We start from the raw sequence: 22,275 nt of genomic DNA, 5'->3' as shown, positions 1-22,275 counted from the left end.
TTTAAAAGGTTAAAAAAGAACAAATCTTCCTGTAGCGACTCCAGCCCATTTCCCCGTGTTCTTTTCTCCACTGAAGCAACATGAGTCAGGTCTTACCTCGATTCCTTGTCTTCTGGATAAATGATCTCAAAGTCTTTACCCTTCTTCAGGAATGATCCAAAGCGCTTCGGCTGCTTCCCATACCTTTAGTCTAACACAGTACAGAGCGCTGAAGCTGAAAGGAGAAATGTCTTTTCTAAAGATGGTCAGTTTGTGCCTGGAAAGAACTGCTGTTGTCATTTAATCTTAGCAGCTCAGGTGACTGCCAAGAGTCTTATTCATCTCCTCCTCCTCCTCAGTAATTGTTTTGATTCCCCCGGGGCTGGGAGGTGGTGACTGAAATCTTTGTGCTGTTCTAATGTAGAGAGATGGAGCTGGAGGAGTTGGGTGAGGCTCTTTTAAAAATTAACCAAAAGTGGGCTGGGGCTGGTGCTCAGAGCAGTAGAGAGCTCCCCTAGCAAGGGCGGGGCCCTGGGTTCCATCCTCAGCATCACATAGAAATAAGTAAATAAAATAAAGGTATTGTGTCCAACTACAACTAATATATATATATATATTTAAAAAAACCCAAGGGCTGGGGATGTGGCTCAAGCGGTAGCTCGCCTGGCATGCGTGTGGCCTGGGTTTGATCCTCAGCACTACATACAAACAAAGATGTTGTGTCCGCTGAAAACTAAAAAATAAATATTAAAAAAAAAATTTGAAAAAATAAAATAAAAAATTTTAAAAAACCCAAAAGTAATATCTGATTATTACATAAGTTTTCAGAGAATATAGACAAGTAAACATAATGAAAATCATCTTTAATCTTCCATTTCTAACTCTTTGGTGTCCACCCTTCCAGGGTTTTCCCTGTGCATGAAGATACCAGGCACAACAGGTGATTAGTCCTCTCCCAAGGTGTCGAACCTCCCCCGGGGCTGTGAAGTGACCCCAAATGCAATGCCTCTAGTACCTACCACTTAGGACTACTTGTCAATGATTGCCTAAATGATTAAGATTTACATCTCTATAAACAACCTGTCTCCAGAGGCCCCTTACTCTGCAGCCCTGCAGGTGCAACTCCATGTGGGCCTCCAGGAGGCTGGACCCCCCCATCAGGAGGAGGGTACTTCATCCGTCGTCATTGCTTGCTGTTTCAATGATAGATAATGGTCTGGTTTTGTAATTATCAGTCTGGTTTGTTGTGGACTTTCCTGTTTAACCTCACTGCGTGCAGGGATGCATATTTGCAGGGACGCATATTTACAACAGCAGCTTTGAGTCTGTCATCTCCTATAACCAGGCTCTAGTACACACATGGCTACATCCAGCTGGATCATTCATCTCCAAAGAGTGAAAAGTCTGCAAATTCCCACAACAGGTACTTACAGTCTTGCTGGTTGTGCTCCCTAGACAACTTGTAACATATTATCAGAGGAAGTAATAAAGTGCTGAGTTATTTTTAAGTCCTAGGGCATTATTTTTAAAGAGGATATGTACATGAATAGTTTTCTAAGAGGTAGAACAAAAACAGAAGTCTAAGAGCAGTTTACAGAATTGGTTGGCACAAATTACTGGCTGCTGCTGCTGCTTTTTTTTTTTTTTGTACAGGGATTGGACCCAGGGACACACTACCACTGAGCTACACCCCATCCCCTTTTTATTTTTTATTCGAGACCAATTCTCTTGATAAATGTTCCAGGCTGGCCTTGAACTTGTGATCCTCCTGCCTCACTCAGCCTTCCTAAGGCAGGACTGGGATCCCAAGTGGGGGCCACCACACCAGCTGTTTCTCTTCACTGTTGACCACTCTACCCTGGCAACATCAATCTTCAGAATTCACGGGGTCTCCCATGTTATCCACTTGCTTTGATAACCTAAAGGGGTTTCAGGAGACAGAACAGTGAGCTGCCCAATGGCTAGAGGTGTTCCACAGCTATACTTATTTATATACTATTGATGTTGGTGACCAGAACTGGCTTTTGAAGCTCCAAGAAATTAAGAAAAAGTTAGCCCCCAAAGAAACAGAGGTCTCCAAAAGCGGTTAAGTGCTCAGGCCCCAAGTTAACCAATAAATGAAAGAAAAGGAGTGGTATTTACCTAGTGTCTGTAAGGGCTGGGCATTGCGGTTAGTAGATGCTGTTATAAATAAAGCTACAGAATCAGTAATAATGTCAAAACAAGACTAAACCCCTGGCTACCAGGCCTCTGTAGAATGTTCTACATGTCTGTATAACCACTTAATGTACATTTAGACTCATAACCACCTACAAGGTGACCTCTAGGCAGCCTGTGATTTTATGCATTAAGTCCGGACACTTAAGCTGCCTGTCTTCTGCTAGCTCAGTCTTTGAGTGCAGCCTGCCTGAGACTGGCTTAGCTCCTGGCCTGCTCTGAGATCCCACCAGGTTGGGATCCAAAGAGTAGACTCTCACTCTTTCTTCCTCCTCTTCCCAGCCTATGAGTGGAGAGGCTTAGTCCCAGCTGCAAGGACAATGTCTCAACCACCACAGCTCATAGAAAGCACCTTGTGCAGGCTTGAAGGCAGCCTGGGCTGGAGTGCTGCAGCTGTTTTCAGGAGAACCAGATCGAGGCTGATTTCCTAAGAGCCAATCTGCAGAAAGCCAGTCTGTCAAATGGCCAATTCATAGAATTGGTAGAGTTGTAAACTGAACCACCAATTTATAAAACAACCAATTACTTTTTTTCCTCCTTGGTCTTAACTGACCAATGTTTATCCTGTCTTTACAATAGAATTTGGAAGAAAGGTACCTTGCTTTCTGTCTTCTGCCCTGGAGCTACAACTGAGGAGAAACCGGAAGAGCGAGGGGCTGAGATCCAGCAGCTTTTGTAGAACTTTCCTCAGAGTGACTTTCTGGGAATTGATAGAGGGCCTATTCTAAGTGTCTACCATCTTCTTTCCAAAGGGAATTAGTAAAGCTTTGCCATTTAGTTTTTTTCTTTCTTTTTCTTTTGGTATTTGGGTTTAAACCCAGGAGCTATACTGCTGAGTTACATCCTAAACCCTTTATAATGTTAAGTCAGAGACTTGCTAAATTGCCCAGGTTGGCCTTGAACTTGAGAGCCTCCGACCTCAGCCTCCCAAACTGCTGGGATCACAGGCATGTGCTGCTGCATCCAGCTAGACTTTGCCATTTCTAATTTGTCTTTGACAAGTCAGTATTGACAAGTTCACAAAAATTTCCATCTATACACACAGAGGAGAAAGCCCTGAGGGGTCAGATTTGGAGATGCTGGCCTAAAAGATGGTAGGGATGTGGTCTCAAGTCAAGCCATGCCAGTGGCCACCAGGAGCTGGAGGCTCAAGAAGCAGTTTCAACCCCAGAACCTCTGGAGGGAGAGCAGCCCTGTCCATACCTCAGTTTCAGTCCAGTGACACTAATTTCAGACTTCTGGCCTCCAGAGAGAGTAAACTTTGCTGTGTTAAGCTACCAGTTGGGGTAATTTGTTACAGCAACTGTAGGAAACCAACACAGATTTTTGCCAGTAGGACAAACCACAGAGCTAAGTTGGGGACAGCCATAGGCCTCGCTGGGCCACCAGCCAGGGTTCTGCATTTGGGGATATCAGATGGAAAGGCAGAAACAGACTAGCTCTCATAGACAGCAGAGTACGAGCCACAGTGCCTGCTTTTAATTAACCCCAAACAATATAGCCTTCTCACTACTGTCCAACAAAATTACAGTTTTCTGATTTTATTTTTTCCAGGAAGGTGGCATTCATTCATTAATTAACTTATTTATTGTGGTACTGGGGACTGAACCCAAGCCCTCATGCATACTAGGCAAGTATATCCCCACCCCAACCTATATTTTGAAATGAATGCCCTGTGTGGTAGTTCCAGCTACTTGGGAGGCTGAGGCTGGAGGATCACTTGGGCCCAGGAGTTCCAGACCAGCCTGGGCAACCTAGCAAGACTCTGGGCCAAAAAGGAAAAAGAAAAAATTTTTATAAAGATGAAAGTAAATCCCATATGAAATTTTAAAAAAATTCCAAGGAAATAATATAAAACGTAGGCAAATTTCTGATATGATTGTGTGGGTTTTTGTTTCGTTTTGTTTTTTTGTACTAGGAATCGAACCCAGGGGCACTCCCCCACTGAGCCACACCCCCAGCCCTTTTTTGTATTATAGACACGTGTCTCACTGAGTTGCTTAGGGACTCGCCAAGTTGCTGAGGCTGGCTTTGAACTCTTGGTCCTCCTGCCTCAGCCTCCCCAGCCGCTGGGATTACAGATGTGCACCATGGCTCCTGGCTGTGACTGTGTTTTATGCTATTGTAACTCCCTCCCTCATGCACTCTGTCCAGTCTTCCCCACACAGCCAGAGTGATTTGTGAAAAACACAATCTGATCATGTCATGAAATTTAAGAAAATCATAAACTATCAGTTAATGGGAGGAGAGACAGGCAGATGGAATCCAGGAAGGGGCCAAGGAGGCTTCAGCCGTGCGAGAGAGCATATTGGATCCATGGGTGCTACAGCTTAGATCTGGGGTGTGCCCAAAGTCTCATATTGAAAGCATGATTCCCAGTGAGCAGGGTTCAGAGGGGAGGCTTCTAGGCAAGGACTGTATCATGAGGGCTGTGCCCTCATCAGTGACTAATCCACCAAATGGTATCATCAAATGGACAGCACATCTGTAAGCCCAGAGACTAGGGCGGCTAAGGCAGGAAGACTGCAAATTTGAGGCCAACCTAAGCAACTCAGCATTGCCCTAAGCAACCTAGCAAGACCCTGTCTCCAAATAAAAAATAAAACAGGCTGGATTGAACCTCTGGATTCAATCCTCGGTACCAAAAAATAAATAAACTGCCAGCTGAATGGACTGTTGGGAGGTAGGACCTATTTGGAAAAAGTGGGTCACTGCAGGCATATCCTGGAGGGGTGGTCTCTACCCGGGTCCCTCCCCTCTGTTCCCAGGCTGCCATGGACTGGGCCGCTCTCCTCCACCAAGCCCTTCTGCGAAGAAGCTTCTGCATTGGAGGCAGCCAGCTCGGACTGAAAGCTGTTAAGCCATGAGCCAAAATACACCTTCCCCCTCCAGGTTGTTCATGTCAGGTATTTTGGTCACAGCGAGGAGAAGCCGACTAACACACTGAGTATTTGGTTCATTGTCATATTTCAGTGACTTACATGTTGTTGCATACGTGTGCTTTATACATTTCAAATATCTACACCACCACCAACAAAACAACGTGACGGCTTCCTAACGTTCCTAAGGTAAGGCAGACAGGCAGAAATCTTGACGTGACGGGTGCGGCCTCGCTGCCTGGACCTGCGGTCCTCTCCTCTCGCCCTCCAGTCCCTGCTTCTCAGCCTCCCCAGCCTCCACTTCCCTTCCTGCAGGCTGCCAGGCTCCCTGCTGGCCGGCTCTTGCCTGTTCCTCCTGCTCTCACCTCAGTTAGGATCGTCCTTCAGAAGGTGGGGAGCACCGGCCCTGCCCCTCCCATCCTGTGCGCTGCAGCTCCCCAACCTCTCCTTTGCAGCAAGTTCACACCTGTGGTTTACGTTTCTTTGTTGGTTTCTGGGTTAGTGTCAGCCTCTCTAACCTCAGGATCCATCAGGCCAGAGCTACACCTGGCGCTTCGAAGAACATGGTAGGCCACCCAGAGTATTATTGAAAAGCGAAACGTGTACATTTTCCTTGAAAGACAGGCCATAGCTGTAGGACTCCCACACAAACCAGAGTCCTCCCACAGGAAGGTTATAGATCTCGTTCTAAACTGTCCTTCTCACTGCACACTCCAACTCTGATTGACCCGGCCCACACCCTGTCTCTCTGGAGTTCCAGGTTGAAGTTCCAATATGGAGTGAGTGCACTAATAAATTAACCCACAAAGCAACAAATTCCGACAGCTGCCTGGGCTGCACTACCCGGGCACCGAGCCCTGACGCACACACACCAAGAGCCCACTTATCAGAAACTTCCACGAACCTCTGTCCTGCCCACTGCTAAAGACCAAGTTCCCAATCCAGATAACACCAGCCAGCAAGCAGTATTTGGAGACTTGATAAAGACAGGCTGTGAGTAGGTTTGAAAAAGCTACCTCGTCGAGACTCCTCTCCCACTGCCTAAATTTTAAACTGGACTGGCTTTGCCTTTGCTAGGCAGGAAAACCCCACTGCGCACTCCGTCTCTGATGGCAGAGTCTGTATTTTCTGCTTAACAAAGAAGGCTCAAGGGGCTGGGGGTGTAGCTCAGTTGCCAGAGTGCTTTTCTTGCATCCACAGGGCCCTGGGTTCAATCCCCAGAACCATCACACACACAAAAAAAAAAAAAGAAAAAAAAGAAAAAGAAAGAAAGCTCAAGGAAGGCAGGACTTCAGCGAGATGTGACCCTGTTAGTCTCCACCCCTGCCCCCCAAGCCGATGAGCCTTTTCTTACTAGGCGCTGCCCACCTGAATCAGTCTCCTTGTCTGGGAAGTTCTAGGCTTGTGGGGTGGCTGTAGGGGTGGGTGGGGGGAAGGATTCTTATTTAATACAACAAAGAGTCAACATTGTACTTTGGAATAGTTAGATATTGCCATTAAAAATGAAAAATGAAATAAGGAGGGCTATAGTTACCATTCCTTTTTTTAAGAATTTATGCTCAATGGTCTTAGAAAAAAAATTCACATCCCTACACATGAATATTCTGGCATATTCTACATCACAAAAAGAAATAAGTGATAAACTAGACTTTTTGTTGAGATGTGAGGTGTTCCCCAAAAGTTCATGTGCGAGATAACACAAGAATGTTCAGGGGTGAATGATCAGATTATGAGAGTCACAATCCAGTCGGTGGTCAACCCCCTGGGGTGGATTCACTGGTGGTAGGTAACTAGGCAGGTGGCTTGTGGCTGGAGGAAGGACTGGGGTGTGCCTTTGTCCTTAGTGAGCCTCTCTCCCGCTTCCTGGTTGCTGTGTCCTGAGCTGCTTCCCTCTGCCAGGCCCAGAGCCATGGGGTCAGCTGGCTGTGAACTGAGCCCCTGAAACCAGGAGCAAAAATAGACATTTCCTTTTTCTAGGTTAGTCTTGTCTGGTCTTTTGGTCATGGCAACACAAAGCTAACTAAAATAACTATTAAAAAGGAAAGAAAGGGGCTGGGATTGTGGCTCAGCGGTGGAGCGCTCGCCTAGCACCGGCAGGACCCGGGTTCGATCCTCAGCACCACATAAAAATAAAGGCATTGTGTTGTGTCCATGTACACTTAAAAAATAATTTAAAAAAAAGAGAGGAAAGGAAATGGATTATGTGAAGATGATACTATCACAACCCTAGTTGAGCCAAGAGGTTCAACTGACAAACTCTTAAAATGAACACCTGTCAAGGAATATGGCTAGATATAAGAAAAATATACAAAACACAACAATTTCCTTATACTTGGGGGAAATATTCTATTTTTAAATAGCAAGCAAAACATAAAAAGAAATATCTAGGAATAATTTTAAGAAATATGTAGAGCTTGCATACAGCAAGTTATAAAAATTTGAGTATATGTCCTAAGTAGAAAGATATACTAACCCCTATAAATGCTAATTCCTGCCAAATTTTAAAACAATTTACTACAAACTCTATGAGGCTGGGGGATAGGGAGTGGGTGCCACATTCCTCAAACGAACCCTACTGTGTGTAGAATCCAGTGCATAATAAAGATTTAAAAGCTATAGCTGTGAGGGACTGGGGCTGTGGCTCCGTGGTAGAGCACTTGCCTGGCACGTGTGAGGCACTGGGATCGATCCTCAGCACCACATATAAAATAAAGGTATCGTGTCCAGCTACAGCTAAAAAAAGCTGTAGCAATGAGAAGATGGGTAATTCAATAGATGGAGCTGGGCCAACTGGTTGGCTATTTGAAAGAAAAAACAAAAATCTAGAATCATGCTTTATATTAATAGACCCAATTTCAACTGTAATAAAAGATTAAATACAGAAAACCCTTAAGTAAAGATGAATTTTAAAAAGGCTGTGTGTATTATATGATCTGTTTCACAGCAGAATCACAAAGGAGAAGACTGGTATCGGTTCACTACAAATAAGTTTTGTATTTGAGAAAAACAACATGATGTTTGAAAATGTTCACAGTAAAAAGTTTAAAAATATATAAACCAATACACAAATGAAAACACAGACGTTACCGTCCCCACGCGTGCGCAAGACAGTTAATATGTACACGTGTGTGTGACGCTCTCGCACCTGGAGCAGAGAGTGAAGGCACAGCAGCTCTCAGGTGCAGCACTGAGATTATCTTTTCCTTCCCACGACCATCTTGTGAGAGAAGCGCTCACTGCCTGTTTTATAGAAGGGGAAGCTGAGTGGAACACAGTCAGAGAGGTTCCAAGAGTATGCGGTCCATGCCAGGCATTCAGACCCGGGCATCTTGGCTCCAGAGTGGATGCTCCTGGCCGGGAAGCTACGTTATCCCCACTAAAACAAAGCACAAGGGCTTGTCAGACGTTCAGGAAAATATTCAAACTAACAGAGACATGAGAATGAGTCAGCAGTTAACAACCGGGATGACTCAGCGCTGTGGGGACCACGCTGCCTTCATGATCTAATCTTGGATTCTTGGAATCCATCATGGCCTCTTTGAAAAGTTCTCAAATCTGATTTAGTCCCTGCCACCTCTGTTCTATAAGCCTTTCTATAAGCCCGTTCCTCGTAGGATAAAGGCCCCAGAGTGAAACAAGATCTGCACGAGGTCCCCACCCCTGGTCCAGCCACTCTCAACAGACTTCAAGAAGAGCACCTTCTGTCCTACTGCCCAACAGCCACAGAACTCTCTTACAGTCTTGAAAAAGCCAAATCACAGACTCTTTTCTCTTCTGTCTTGTTGTGATACCAGAGGGCATATAAGTTCGAAGTCCCCAGAACCTAGGTAGCTTTCTTTGTAATCTTACATAGTTGTCGTGCTACGTTCCTGAGATCATTTGACTAATCACCTGTCTGTCCTGTGTAGAAAGTCTTGTGCTTCCATGAGCCACCACAGTGCCTCATCTACAGACGGTGCTCAAACCATCTCCCAAATGAATGTCACGCACTGAGCAGATGAAAGGAAGTGGGGGGAAGAGGAAAAATAACGAGGAAAGGAGGAGACTCAGGCACTTTCCTATCTATGCCAGCAGTAAGGCCACCTGATGGGTTCAACTTCTTTACCAAGTGATAGGTCAATGTGGGTCGAAAGCCTTTAGTACGTTTAGAACTTCAGTTAACAATGATTATGTGTAAGTATACATTATTTCATCATTATTCATTAAACAATGTCATTAATTCATGAAAATCAATCTTGAGGAAGACAGTTTGAAACTTAGCATGAACATCTATGTTCATGTGAACAAACAGCATGGTTTAAAATAGCAAAACCCGAAACGAGCGCTAACACTCGAAGCTGTAGACCTGCTCCAGTGGATCATGACAAAGATGACACTTACAGACAACGGGAGAGGTTGACTTCCTAAACAGAACCCCAGACGGTAAACCCAGCACAGGTGCAGCTTTGAAGACTCATGTGCCCAAGAGGCGAACACTGCTGACCAGCTGCCCGCCCCAGCATGGAGCCTTCCTTTCTGGGAACCCTGATCTTTGTCCACTTCCCTCTGAGAGGATCAGCTCTCTCTGAGACCCAGAGGGAGGGGAACTTGATGGTCTTGGCATTCCACTCCCTTGGGTGGGCAGTGATACATGGGATAATTGTGGCCAGCAAACCACCCAAAGAAGTCTGTTGGGGAAGGGTTTCTGGGGCAAGGGTCCCTTGCTGTGAGTAGGTGACATCTGAAGATGGTGGAGTGAAGGGCTGGACACTGTTGAGTTGCTGAGTCAACCAGCACAGCAATGCATGAAACACCCAAATATCAATGGTGACGCCTGAGAGGCGGGACTTCAGACAACTCATAAAGATCAAGAAAAGTTGTCTTGCATCCACTACACTCAGGATGTGGTCTTATTTACGTTTTGATAGCTTTCTATAATCTTCAGTTTTGCTTTTAATAAAACACAAATAAAAAATAAAAAGTGTGTATCACCCTTAAAATGGGAGGGGGGTTAACTAGTATTTGTGGGGGCCTGGGTTCAATCCCCAGCCCCCACACAATAAAGGTTAAAAACAAAAAGACAATATTGACAAAGCTCACAGTCTAGTGATGGGGAACCCATGTAAATAATAAATAAGTGACTAAAATGTGAGACAAAAGCACAGTGCAATACCTTTTCACAGCTACCAGAGTGTCTAAGATAAAAGGTTCACAATACCTAAGCCGGGAAGCAGCTAGAATCCTGTGGGTGGGAATGTAGAGTGGCACTGAACCCATCGACGGTAGTCCTGGGCACTTAGTCCCCACAATGAAAGAAATGTCTACGAAAATACTGTACAGGAATCTCACAAACCAAGGGCTGAGGGAGGGGGAAAGGAGTTAGGTTCAGTGGGAACAGAGTTCTCAGTTTGCAAGACCAAAGTGTTCTGGATTTGTGTTGCAAAACAATGTAAATATACTTAACATTACTGAACCTTTAAAAAATGGTTTAAGATGGTAAATTTTACATTACCACAATAGAAAAATGGGGAAAAATGTTGATGGGGTTTTATTCTTATTAGCCCCTAACTGGAACAACCCGACTGTCCGTAAACAACTTGATGTGTATTCACACAGTGGATACAGACCCAGACAACTTTGTTGCACCTCACTGGAAGAAGCCACGCACAAAAGCACATATTGCATAATTCCAATCGTATGAAATTTAAATGACAAAACGAATCTGTGGTCCTAGACATCAGAACAGAAGTGGTCTTTGGGAGTAGTAGTGACTACAAAGGGGTACAGGGGCTGGGTGTGGTGGCACATGCCTATAACCCCAGAGACTCCGGAGGCTGAGGCAGGAGGATCACAAGTTCCAGGCCAGCCTGGGCAACTTAATGAGACTGTTTCGAATTAAAAAGAAAAGGGCTGTGGAGGTAGCTCAGTGGTAGAGCACCCCCCAAAAAGAAAGGAGCACAGGGAAGCTTCCTAGGGCAATGGGAAGATTTATTTCTCCATCTGGGTGGCAATTAAAATATATGAAAAGAACACATAGGTCACACATAGCTACATCCCAATAAAAAGGTCTTAGACAAATCGAGGAAGGGGAATCCATCAGCACCTCCTACTGAGAAGCTGCTTGCTGACACCGCCGAGTGCCTCTTTAAACCCGATAGTGGCTGATCAATATCATTTCCTACGGCAATTTATGGAAATGCTAGGCACTCCAAAATTATAAGAAACAGTGCCCCTGATTTATGATGGGGCCACAGCCCAATAAGCCATCGCAGGTTGAAAACAGAACAACACCTAACCCATGAACATCACAGCTTAGCAGCAGTAACTGGAGCGCTGTGGTCTCCCCTCCTCTGTGTGTGGCTGACCTGGGACTGAATGTGTATGGCTTCCGAGCCATTATAAACTGGAAAGTCCTAAGTCAGATCATTCTACGTAGGGAACCACCTCCGTTTGAATCGGTTTGTGGGAGCAAGCTTTGCTATTCTGATAAATAGGGAAAATATGTAAGTACAGTAATGTAAACATCTTTAAAATAAAACATAGACCTTTATCTAATGAAAACTGCTTTTATTTAAAGTGTCACACATTTTCATCAAGTATTCTCCTAAAATCTGAAATAAAGCTGAATATTAGCTTTTGGAAGTCATGTCAAAACTAGAATACAGAATGAAGAAGAAGCTTTGAAACTTACAAGCAAAGAGAGCAATCAAAAAGGATTAAAATTTGTCTACATAAGAATGAAAAATAGGTTTTACATGTTTAACAATAAAGCCAAAATTAGGTGAAGAATGATAAAATGGGAAAATGTTCAGAGCAAGTTAACTTTTTTCCTTTGCAATGAGCAAGTACTCATGTTTTTGGAGCATTTGTATAATTTGTTAAAACCACTTGAGCATAATAAATTAATAAACAAAATATTATTTGAGAATTTTGAAAATAGAAATAAAAGTAGTAAGATAAGCAAAAAATGTTCACTTACAAATTACCATGAAATACCATTTTCAATTGAGTTAGATTTTCCTTTTTTTTAGTTATAATGGCCAGTTTCAGAGAAGGCAGGTGGGAGATACACATCCAGTGCTCAGGCATCGCCGACGGCAGTGGGAACGGGAACAGGCTGAGCATCCTTCTCTGATAATCGGAAATCCAACATGCTCCAAAATATGAAACCTTTCAGCTCTGATATGATGCCATAAATGGAAAATTCCTACCATGAAATGCTATTCCATGCACAAATTAATTTAAAAATCGTATAGAAGTTCATTTGGGCTGTTACGGTTTGGATGTGAAGTGTCCCCAAAAAACTCAAGTGTGAGCCAATGCAAGAGGGTTCACAGGGGAAATGATGTGGGTGTGAGAGCCTTAAGTATTCAACAAAATAACCCCTAATGGGATTAACCGAGAGGTAACTAGTGGTGGCCGGAGGAGGTGGGTCACTGGGGGCGTGGGTTTGGGGTACATGTTTGTATTTGGCAAGTGGAGATCTCTCTGCTTCCTGATGATCAGTGAGCTGCTTCCCTCCACCACACTCTTCCACCATCATGTCCTTCCTCGCCTTGAGCCCTGAGGAATGGAATGTACTGGTTGGGCCTTTTAGTCACAGCAGGGAAAAAGCTGGCTAAAACAGGCCAGGCATATATGAAATGTAAGTGAAATTTCATGTTTAGTTTTGGGTCCCATCCCCAGGATGTGTATGCATCTGTTCCAAAATCTGATATCTGAAACACTTCTGCTCCCACACGTTTTGGATAAGGGATACTCAACCTGTACTTGCTTTTTAGGAAGCAATCAGGACTAAGCACTCTAATGAGTACTGCAGCTGGCCTGGAACTGGAGCTTGGAGATATGGGGTTGAGAGTGGACTTAAACAAGAATCCTCTCACCTTAAGTCTGTATCTGCATGAGAATTACTTTTCTGTTATTGTTAAAAGGAAAGACAGGGATATTTTCCCTTTGTCTGTGGTATTGCAGGTGGGCTTGGACTGGGTGGGATTCCCCCGAGTTAAGGCACAGCACTAACCCAGGCAGATGGTGTGCTGTGGAGGAGTGGGGGGGTGGATTTGGGCTCCCCCTAAGAGGGGGCTGAAGTCAGATGCTTGAGCGCCACTGCCTTGAAGAGCCACCGGTCCCCCACAGGCTCTGCACATGGCCCAGGGAAAGGAGGCTCTGCTCTGGACAGTGGCAGTGGGTGCCACTGATGTCACACTGACGTCAGCAATGGCAAAGGCCAGGTGCAGGTCAGCGTGCATGATGACGGTGCAGTAACTTGTGCTTACTGCCCTAAGGAAAGGGATGTGTCATCCCACTGTAACTGGTGGCTCTATTTCTGGGGGACAGGATGAACCGATGGAGAGACCTTCCTTCTTTCATAATTTTAAAATGGGAATGTTTTATTTCCTATTGTCCTTTCATGAGTGTCTTGATATTTAAAAAGAAAACAAGTCTTAAAGTTCATAACCCTTGACCCCAAAACCTCATCCTAGGAATGAGTTGCTATTTATAAAGAGCTTAGAACAGTGCCTGGCACATTGTAGGTGCCCAAGGAAATGTTTTAAAAATAAATACTCCTGACAGGTGCAGTGGGACATGCCTGTAATCCCAGCTACCTGGGAGGCTGAGGCAGGAGGATTGCAAATTTGAGCCAGCCTTAGCACTTAGAAAGACCCTATCTCCAAAAAAAAAAAAAAAAAAAAGGCTGGGGATTGTAGTACCATGGTACAGTGCCCTGGGCTCAATCCCTATCACTGCAAAAATAAATATCCAAGGAAAAAGCTTTAGGATATGGGGAAAAAAAAAAAAACCCTTAATAAACAACCTATCAAAGTTCAGAAAGGAGCTGGGTGTGGTGGCATGTGCATGTAGTCCCAGGTACTTGGGACACTGCACAAGGAGGCTCACCACTTGAGCCCAGAAGTTCAAGGCCAGCCTAAACAACATAGGGAAACCTCATCTCAAAAACAAAAAAACCAGAGAGACTCAGAAGCGTTTGAGAGTAAATCAGGTCTATGTCCACACAGGGCGGAATGCCCAGTAAGCTTCTCCTTGGGCCTGATCTCTGCAGGTTCAGACCCACATGGAGAGCAAGGTTCTGCCTTCTGGGGATGATCTGCAATACTCAGAGTCAGACCTTTACAATGAGACTCCACCTATCATGCTGACTAGAATCCTTAGTAACATGATGCTAGCATTTTCTTCCTCTGGGCAAATTTTCATTCATTCATTTACTAAACATTAACTGAGTACCTACTATGTGCTGGGCATCATCCTAGGCACTAGGGATATCAAACAAGGCAATGTTCCTTTCCTGGTTGTTCTCATGAAGCTGATGTTCCAAAGAGGAGAGAAAAATAATAAACAAATAAATATAGAAAGCCAAGTGATTGTGTGTGCTCTGAAGAAAAATAATGCTAGCTAAGAGTAGGAGGTAAGGAATACAAAAAAAGGGTTCTGCTTAGTGGAGAACAGAATGGTAAACAGTTACCAAATAGAAATAAAAATCTACTATAGGGTGTGCTCAGAGAGAGGGGGTATCTAACTCAATGAAGGGGTCCGGAGGCTTCTGGAAGAAGCATAACTTGGTCCAAAAGATAGCCACAGGAAGCAGAGGGCAAGGGCAGCCCAAAAGGAAGATGCAGAGGCATGGCAGGAGTGCAGAGCACAGTGGGTGCTGTGCCACCCAGAAAACAGCGCGTGACGTACAAGCAAGACCAGTGGATTCATTCCAGTTGGAAGGTTCTGGAAGGGCCTTGAAGAAGTGATATGAGCACACATGCAAGCACATGTGCCTGTGCACAGAGGCACACCTCCGGTAGTCGTCTAGCATTTCTGCCTGCCTAGTCCTCTGCACTTGCCCACCCTGCGGTCAGGGCAGGGCTGGGCATGCAGCTCAGTGTGCGGGGAAGCCCATGAGTTGATGGAGGGACAGTTTACTTCTCCATCCCAGGCGTGGGCCTGAGACAGGGACCTGCTCAATTGTGAAATCCCTAGCCCTAATCCTGTCGTAGTGATTAGCTGAGATGCTAGAAGACAGCTAGAAGGTCATAAATTTGAGACTGCCGAGAATCAAGTTTTTCAGTACATAGAAAAAGCAAAAAAAAAAAAAAAAAAAAAAAACCAAAAGGAACAGAGAAAGGGCCAAGAGAGCCTTTATGATATCATTTTAGCCCCAGAATCTAGTCATGCCTGAAGCTCACCTTTGACTTTCTAGTTAAATAATCAAAGGGGAAAAAACTTTTTTTTCTTAAGTTGGTTCATTTTGGATTTCTTCCACTTGCAACTAGATTAATGTGCATGGGGGTGACACTTTTTGTGTGTGGTCGGGGATGGTACAAAGGGGAAAGGAAGAGAGATGTCAGAGGGTCTCATCGAGTCTGATAAAAATGGTGAAACAGGTGGCCTCAGGGCATCTGTCAGAAACAGAACCAGAGCTTTCTTGGGTAGAGGAACTGCAGCATGTGTGTGTAGATCAGTTTATGTGGATGGGTTATATAAACCTTGCATGTTCCTAACAGTTCACTATCTGGACCTAAGTCATCTTTCAAGAAAGAAATGACACAGAATAGAGAAATGACACAAAAACACCATGAATGCCATCTGTTTAAAACTAGTTTACTGGGTTGAAGAAGTAGCTCAGTGGTAGAGCGCTTGCCGGGCATGCATGAGGCCCCTGGGTTCAATCCCCAGTACTGCAAAATAAGTAAATAAATAAATAAATAAACAAATGAATAAAAAATTGGTTTACTATTCCCACATTAATCCACATCAGTCACAGAACTTTCTCAAAAACTTAAATTTGAAAGAAACTTAATATTTTGAACTCTTTATTCTGGATGCCAAACAATCATCTGGTGCTCTCCAGAAAACTTAACTCAAGCAGCTGTACCCATTAAAGTCCAAGTTGAACAGATGTTAGAGCAAAACAAATTGGTATATCTCAAGAGATCACTACAAAAGCCCAAAAGCTCAGATTCCATTGTTCGCATACTTAAAAGCTCTAATCAGTTAGTCACAGATAATAACACCAATCTTGGTCTGAAAGAGTTTCAGATCTTTAAATCCATGAATCAGATGCTTATGTTACAATGTGTTGTAGTATAAAAATAGCTAGCTTAAGGAGACTTGGTGGCATTAAGCATAGGGCCTCCTTCTGGCAAGAATGACAATGCCTCAAGATTTGTTCTTCCCATAAGCATTTACCAAATACCTACTGTGTGCCCACGATCTCAGCACTGTGTGCCCATGCCCATGAGCCTTCCCTTTTCTCTTGGTGAAAAGGCCAAATCTTGGTTCACATCTGGACAATGCTGGGTAAAATGTAAAATAAAAAAGTAAGGTATCATTGGAACAATATGAGATGCTGTTTTTGCAGCCAATGCTGGCTTTCCCTTCCCCCACACACCACCTTCACATTGCTGGAACACTAGGAAGAATAAGACCCAAACCACAGAGCCTGATGGCTCAAGTTCCAGTTCTGCCATTGACTAGTAGTGTCAGGACCTAGGCCAAGACTCACCTTCTGCATCTGTAAAATGGGGATGATATTTACTTCTTGCATTAAGTGCTGGAGAGATTACATAAATTAGTATATGTAAGTTTTTCACATGGTGACAGGTATGAAATAGACATTAAAGAGAAGCTATAATTAATAAAGTGAGATCTTAACCTCTTTCCAGATCTAGCATTTTATATGATCTACAGTAGAGAGATTATGGGTTTTGATACTCTTCCCCCTCCCCCCTCATCAAACACACACACACACTCACACCAGTCTGCTTTATCATATCTGGCAGAATAGCAAACATCCAAAATAGCAAAAAGATCCCCTGTCTGTCAAGCAGCTGTACCAATAAAAAAAATCTTCAGTATTGACAAGTTCAAGTGCCTGGGTTCTAGGCCCTTACTAATAATAGCTAAACACTTCAAATTCTGACAACCCTGCAAGGTAGGTATAATTATCTGCATTTGGTAGATAAGCCCAAGTAGGAGTAGAGGTTAAATAACTCAGTGTCACACTGCTGCTCAGTTTATGCCCCTTTCCACTCCATTTCTCTGCCTCCCCTACAGCAAGCACTTTTCTCTTGGTAAATAATGAACAGGATATTTCAGGATCTTTAAGGCCATAGAAATGAGCCCTTTGGTAGAGAAACAAGTTGGTATTATCACTCAGCGCTTGGCGACATTTTGAAGCTCCCGTGTTCTGTGCCCCCAATGACCTGCTCTAGCATCCCTGCCTCCCACTCCAGCGACCGGCCACCAGCCGGTGGTGTAGGCCTCTGTGTGTGTCCTCCCGCTGCAGCTTAGACTCTGCGCCCGAGCTAACTGCGCGCTGGCACTGCCCTCGCCTGCCCACGGCACTCAAAATCCCATGACAGGTATCCCTCTGGGGAGGCAAGTTCCCCAAACGCTGACACCACCTCGGAACACCTCGGGCCGGCTTACCCTCCAGTGGGGCCCAGGAATCAAGCCAAACAGATGAAGGAAAGGGAGGTGACGCAACTAGGCCTCCTGCACCAGAGCCAGACAGAGGCTGTGCGCAGCGGCCGTGACCCCGCAGTGGGCTCTCCGCGGTGGCCTCCCACGCCGTCACTGAGCGAGACGCGCACGGGCAGCGGGTATTATCCCCGGGGTGAGCTGCTGGTCCAGTGCGTTTGCGGGAGAAGGCGCTGGAAGGCGCGTCCCAGGAGCGGTCCCAGGCGCCGCGCTCTCCAGTCCTTCTCGGACCCGGGGCCCGGGTTCCCAGCTGCTCGGCTCCGGCTGGCGCGGCCGGCAGAGCCTCCGTGCGCAGCCTCGGCCGCCCACACCCGCGTGCACACGGCTGCACACACACGCACCCGAGGCACGGGCCCCGCGCCCGCTCCCGGAAGGCTGCGGGGCCCCGCCACTGTCCCCAGCAGCCGCGGCGTCCCCTGGCTGCCCCTGCGGCCACCTTCAGCGCCCCCCACGACATCCCCCGCGTTTCCCCTTCCCACAGCCCCCGAGGCTGCAGAGGCCACGCAAGCCGGGCCCGGGCAGGTGACGGCGGAGAAGGGGACAGCCACTTACCGCGTCCGGGAATTCCTCGGGACGCAGCCCGCGCCGGGTGGCCGCCGCCGCCGCCGCCGCCGCCGGACCCTCCCCCCGCCCTCCCCCACCACGTCGCCCGCGCTACCTTCAGCCGGGAATCAATGGCCGGGCGCGGGCCGTGACGTCACCGGCGCGCCGGCGTGGGAGGCGCCCACGTGACGCGGGCTCTTTTGTTTGGGCCCCGGAGAGCTCGGTTTGGTGGTCCGGTCTGGGCTGGCTTCAGGGTCTGTCGGCGGCGGGGGTGCGGTCGCCGGGGGAGGAGGCGCTTGGGGGAGGGTTCGCGCCCCTGCGCTCGGCCTCGTGGGGTCCTCCGTCACCCACGGTGGCCGGCCGGGGGACTGCAGGCGGGGCCGCCATCAGCCCTCGCCGAAGATGGACTCGACGTCGCAGAATTAGCGCCTGGTGCGCTCCCGTCAGCAGCCCTTGGAGGGCCTAGGCCCAACAGAAGCGATGTTTAACACGACACCACGCACGCCTTCTTTGACACCCTGGAACTGCAGTGTCCCCAGTGAGGGCTGGGGATGCTAGCGGTGGAGCTTGCCTAGGTGCGCCAGGCCGGCTGTCCCCGGCCTCCAGGGAGTGCAGAGTCCCCGGGAACTTGACCTCAGCTGTGCCCGAGCTGAAGTGGCCCGTCTCCTACTGCTGCTTTGCCCGCGGCAGTAAGCTCCGTCCCGAACTCGCACTTACGCAACTATTGCATTGCTTTGGTTTCTCTTCACATGTATTATTAAGAAATGTATTTTCATTAGTTTTGTGTGTGTTTTCAAACTTCGAGCTACTGTCCTGGGACTTCTATTTTCACAGAAGGTTAAGGTTCATCATTCATTTGAGATTGAAGATTCATTCATTCATGGGCCTGGGGTTGAGGCTCAGTGGTAGAGCGCTTGCCTAGCTTGTGAAGCACTCGATTCGACCCTCAGTACCACAAAAAAATAAATGAAGTGAAGGTATTGTGGCCATCTACATATACATATGTGTATGTGTATGTATAAATATTTCCTTGAATGCCTACTAATGTATGTGTGTGTGTGTATATATATATATGTAAAACATGCCCATATATATGCATATATAAAATCATTGATGAGTAAAATTGTGTTTTGTTCATTTCCGCTGCTACTGTTCATGAACCATCCAAAAGGCAAGGATACATAATAATCAATTATGTACCATTATTTATCCATTCTCCAGTTGCCAAACACAATTTCCAGTCTTTTGCTATTTCCAATAGTGCTGTTATTGTTACCGCTGTTGACCGGTGACGAGTTCTTGCTCCCCGATGTTGAAGAATAACACCAAAGAAGCACGCCGAGGCAAGGCCGGAGTAGAGATTAGAAATTTATTAAAGGACAGAAGAAAAGACTTCTCCCGGAGGAAGAAGGGGACCCAAAAGGTGGAATCCAGTTGGCGGGCAATGTGTTCCCCTTTTATAGGTTTGGTGATGGAATGTAGGTTGGAAGGCCCGAGGGGTGGGACACAGGTGGGCCTAATTATCACCTTTTGGGGTGGAATTATCACTTCTCTGGGATGGGCTATTTCCAAATCTGTTGGGGCTGTTGGTTAACATTTCTTTGAGGTGGACTTTGGCCTAGGGCCTTTTCAGAACTTCATTAACATTCCATGAGTTGTCCTGTTTTCCCTGAGTCATTCCCAGCATGGCCTCCATTTTAGATTTCACTGGATATTAGACCCGATTTACCTAACTACACTGACTACCTAACTTTAAATCTGGCTTCATTATGAGCATTACCTTCTGGTGCTCCTGCACAAAAATTTCTCTTGGGTATATTTACCTAGGGGTAGAAAGGATAGGTCTTTCATAGGCCAGTATTTAATTTTATATGACAGTGCCAAAATTTTTATCCAAAGTGTTTGTATGGCTTTACATTCCTACTGTCACTGAAGGGGGTTCAGGGAAGTCCTACAGAGGAAGACCCAACTCAGGACATCAGGGTCTTTGACAACTTTTCAGAAAGGAATTTCAGGGTATGTCAGAAGCACAGATTTATTTAGGAAAGTAGAGCAGGCATTCAAGGGACAATATGGTCTATGAGTGAGATTGCTGTTGGGGTTCTCAAGCACTTCTTTAAAAGGAAACTTGGTGAGGGGTGGGCACAGGAAGGTATATGGGGATGACATCAGTCTGATGATCACCCAATGGTTTAGAGTAGTTTGGCAATTCTCAGGATCCTTAGGTTGTCTTCTTATCCATTATCTGATCAACTTTGGGAAATTACCCTATATTATGGGCTTTGTATCTTTCTTTGCTCAATCTGTTCTAAAAATACATATATTGGTGAGCTAATTAACAGGACATGGACAATTTTCATAAGTGGGTGAATTTCTAGTGACCTTAAGATTGTAAGTGAAGATTTGTGGATTTCCTAGAAATTTGAGAGTGACAGGCCAGAGAGAGAGAATCAGCTTGGAAGTGAGGGTGGTAGACAGTAAGAGAAACTTCAGTACAAGTCTTTGAGATTGAAGTTATAGTCTCCTTTTGTTACCGCTGTTGACCAGTGTCAAGTCCTTCCCAATGTTGAAAAATAACACCAGAGAAGCACGCCGAGGCAAGGTCAGAGTGGAAAATTAGAAGTTTATTAAAACAGCAGAAAAGACTTCTCCCTGAGGAAGAAGGGGACTCAAGAGGTGGAATCCCTGGAAGTGTGGTTGTTTCCCCTTTTTATAGTTTTCAGTGATGGAATATAGGTGGGAAGGCCCAAGGGGTGGGACACAGGTGGCCAAAGAAGTAATCTGGGCACTTCCGAGTCAGCATCTTCAAGTCTGCTGTTCATTAACATTTCTTTGGGATGGGCTATCTTCAAATCTGCTGGGGGCTGTTTCCTGGACTTCATTAACATTCCGAGAATTGCTCAACTTTTCCGGGAATTCATTCTCAACATGGCCTCCATTTTAGATCTCACTTGATATTAGACCCGATTTACCTAACTGTAAAGGTAAAATTTCTAAGCTGATTCTAAGCTGCAAAAGCCTGAGTTAAAGTGTAAAAGACTGGGCATTGTAAAGTTTCTAAATTGCAAGGCCTGGGCTAAAAAGTAAAATACTAGGTATTGTTAAAATTCCTCTGCTACCCCCAAAACTTGTATTCTCTGTAGCTGTTAGTACAATACTGGAACTGCCCAGTAAATATTTCCATTGATTCCCTGGTTGTTTAATAGCTAAGGGCTCCAAGTAGCTTGGCACGTAGGCATCCACTCCCAAAACCAATCAGTTTGAATGTGTATCCTGCTTAGGAGTGACCAATCACCCCTGCCCAGCCTGTTCCCGCCAATGAATGTACTAATCATGTCTCAGAGTTGTTGTTCAATTTTCCCGCGCCTCATGATGATTTGTTCTGATGTATGCAAAGCCCCCCGCCCTCCAAAAAGTGTACTTAAGCTCTGCTTGACCTCTGCTCTGGGCTCTGGGCTGCTCTATCTTCTTGAGTGAGCCTGGAACCTCAGCATGCTGAACCAATAAATCCCCTTTGCCAATTGCATGAAGCCAGTCTCTTGTGTGGTGTCTTCCTACAACGCTCTGCCGGACCCTTACATAACTACACTGACTACCTAATTTTAAATCTGGCTTCACTTTCCCTTCCTCTTGTCTCTTTTTTTGCCCATCTTTTAAATATTTCTTCTATCCTACCTCACCACCAGCAATTACATCTTCTCAAACATCTCAGATTTCTTGGTTTTTGTCGTTGAGATGAGAGTTAAGTGGCATCTCATCCTGGCTTTATTGGCCTATCTCTGAGGTTGAGCATCTCTTTTACATATATTTTGGCCATCTTAGTTCCTCTGCTGAGAAAATTTAGGGGGCTTACGGTATTTTAGGGCTGAAAAAAGAAAAAAAAATAAGACCAGGATGTGGATAGCCCACACAGGCTTTCCCTGGGCCAGCATTGACGGGTTGGTATGCAAGGGAGTTCTTCACAACACATGAAGGTGCAGGGAAGGGAGGAACTAATTCCAAGAGGGAAGAAAGGCAAGGAAACCCCCAGAGGAGAGGGAGCTTGCTGTGCTGTTGTTCACAGCCTTGGAAAGTCTCTGGGCCAGAAAGCTCCCAAGGCAGCAGCCAGTCAACTGGACTTTATAACTGGAGTGTTTATCTTATCTGTGGCTAACAGATGGTGGGCACAGTTTCATAAGCTTCAGGCAAG

General features: G+C 45.7%; 2 protein-coding genes across 3 annotated transcripts in view; both read right to left on the bottom strand.

Annotated features, from left to right (window-relative positions):
• The window catches only part of Adar (adenosine deaminase RNA specific), a 55,839-nt gene extending 37,648 nt beyond the window's left edge, over positions 1-18,191 (bottom strand). Inside the window, exon 1 of the mRNA XM_078027474.1 lies at positions 18,096-18,191. The gene's annotated coding sequence lies outside the window, so the exon portion shown is untranslated. The remainder of the gene's footprint in view (positions 1-18,095) is intronic.
• Positions 232-18,089, bottom strand: LOC110598741 (uncharacterized). 2 transcript variants are annotated; one of them, XM_078027481.1, is made up of 4 exons: positions 17,493-18,089; positions 16,567-16,614; positions 16,262-16,357; positions 232-12,617 (listed from the first exon to the last, which is right to left on the bottom strand). In XM_078027481.1, exons 1-4 carry the CDS (start codon positions 17,998-18,000, stop codon positions 12,262-12,264), a joined length of 1,008 nt encoding a protein of 335 aa, XP_077883607.1. In that variant the 5' UTR covers positions 18,001-18,089; the 3' UTR covers positions 232-12,261. The 2 variants fall into 2 exon arrangements, with proteins under 2 accessions (XP_077883607.1, XP_077883608.1); XM_078027482.1 differs by lacking the exon at positions 16,567-16,614.
• Positions 18,192-22,275: the final 4,084 nt, after the last annotated feature.

The sequence above is a fragment of the Ictidomys tridecemlineatus genome, chromosome 11 (genome assembly GCF_052094955.1).
Source record: "Ictidomys tridecemlineatus isolate mIctTri1 chromosome 11, mIctTri1.hap1, whole genome shotgun sequence".
Taxonomy (NCBI): Eukaryota; Metazoa; Chordata; class Mammalia; order Rodentia; family Sciuridae; genus Ictidomys; species Ictidomys tridecemlineatus.
The sequence above is the reverse complement of the archived record's forward strand: the minus strand, read 5'-3'. Positions and strand labels throughout refer to the sequence as shown.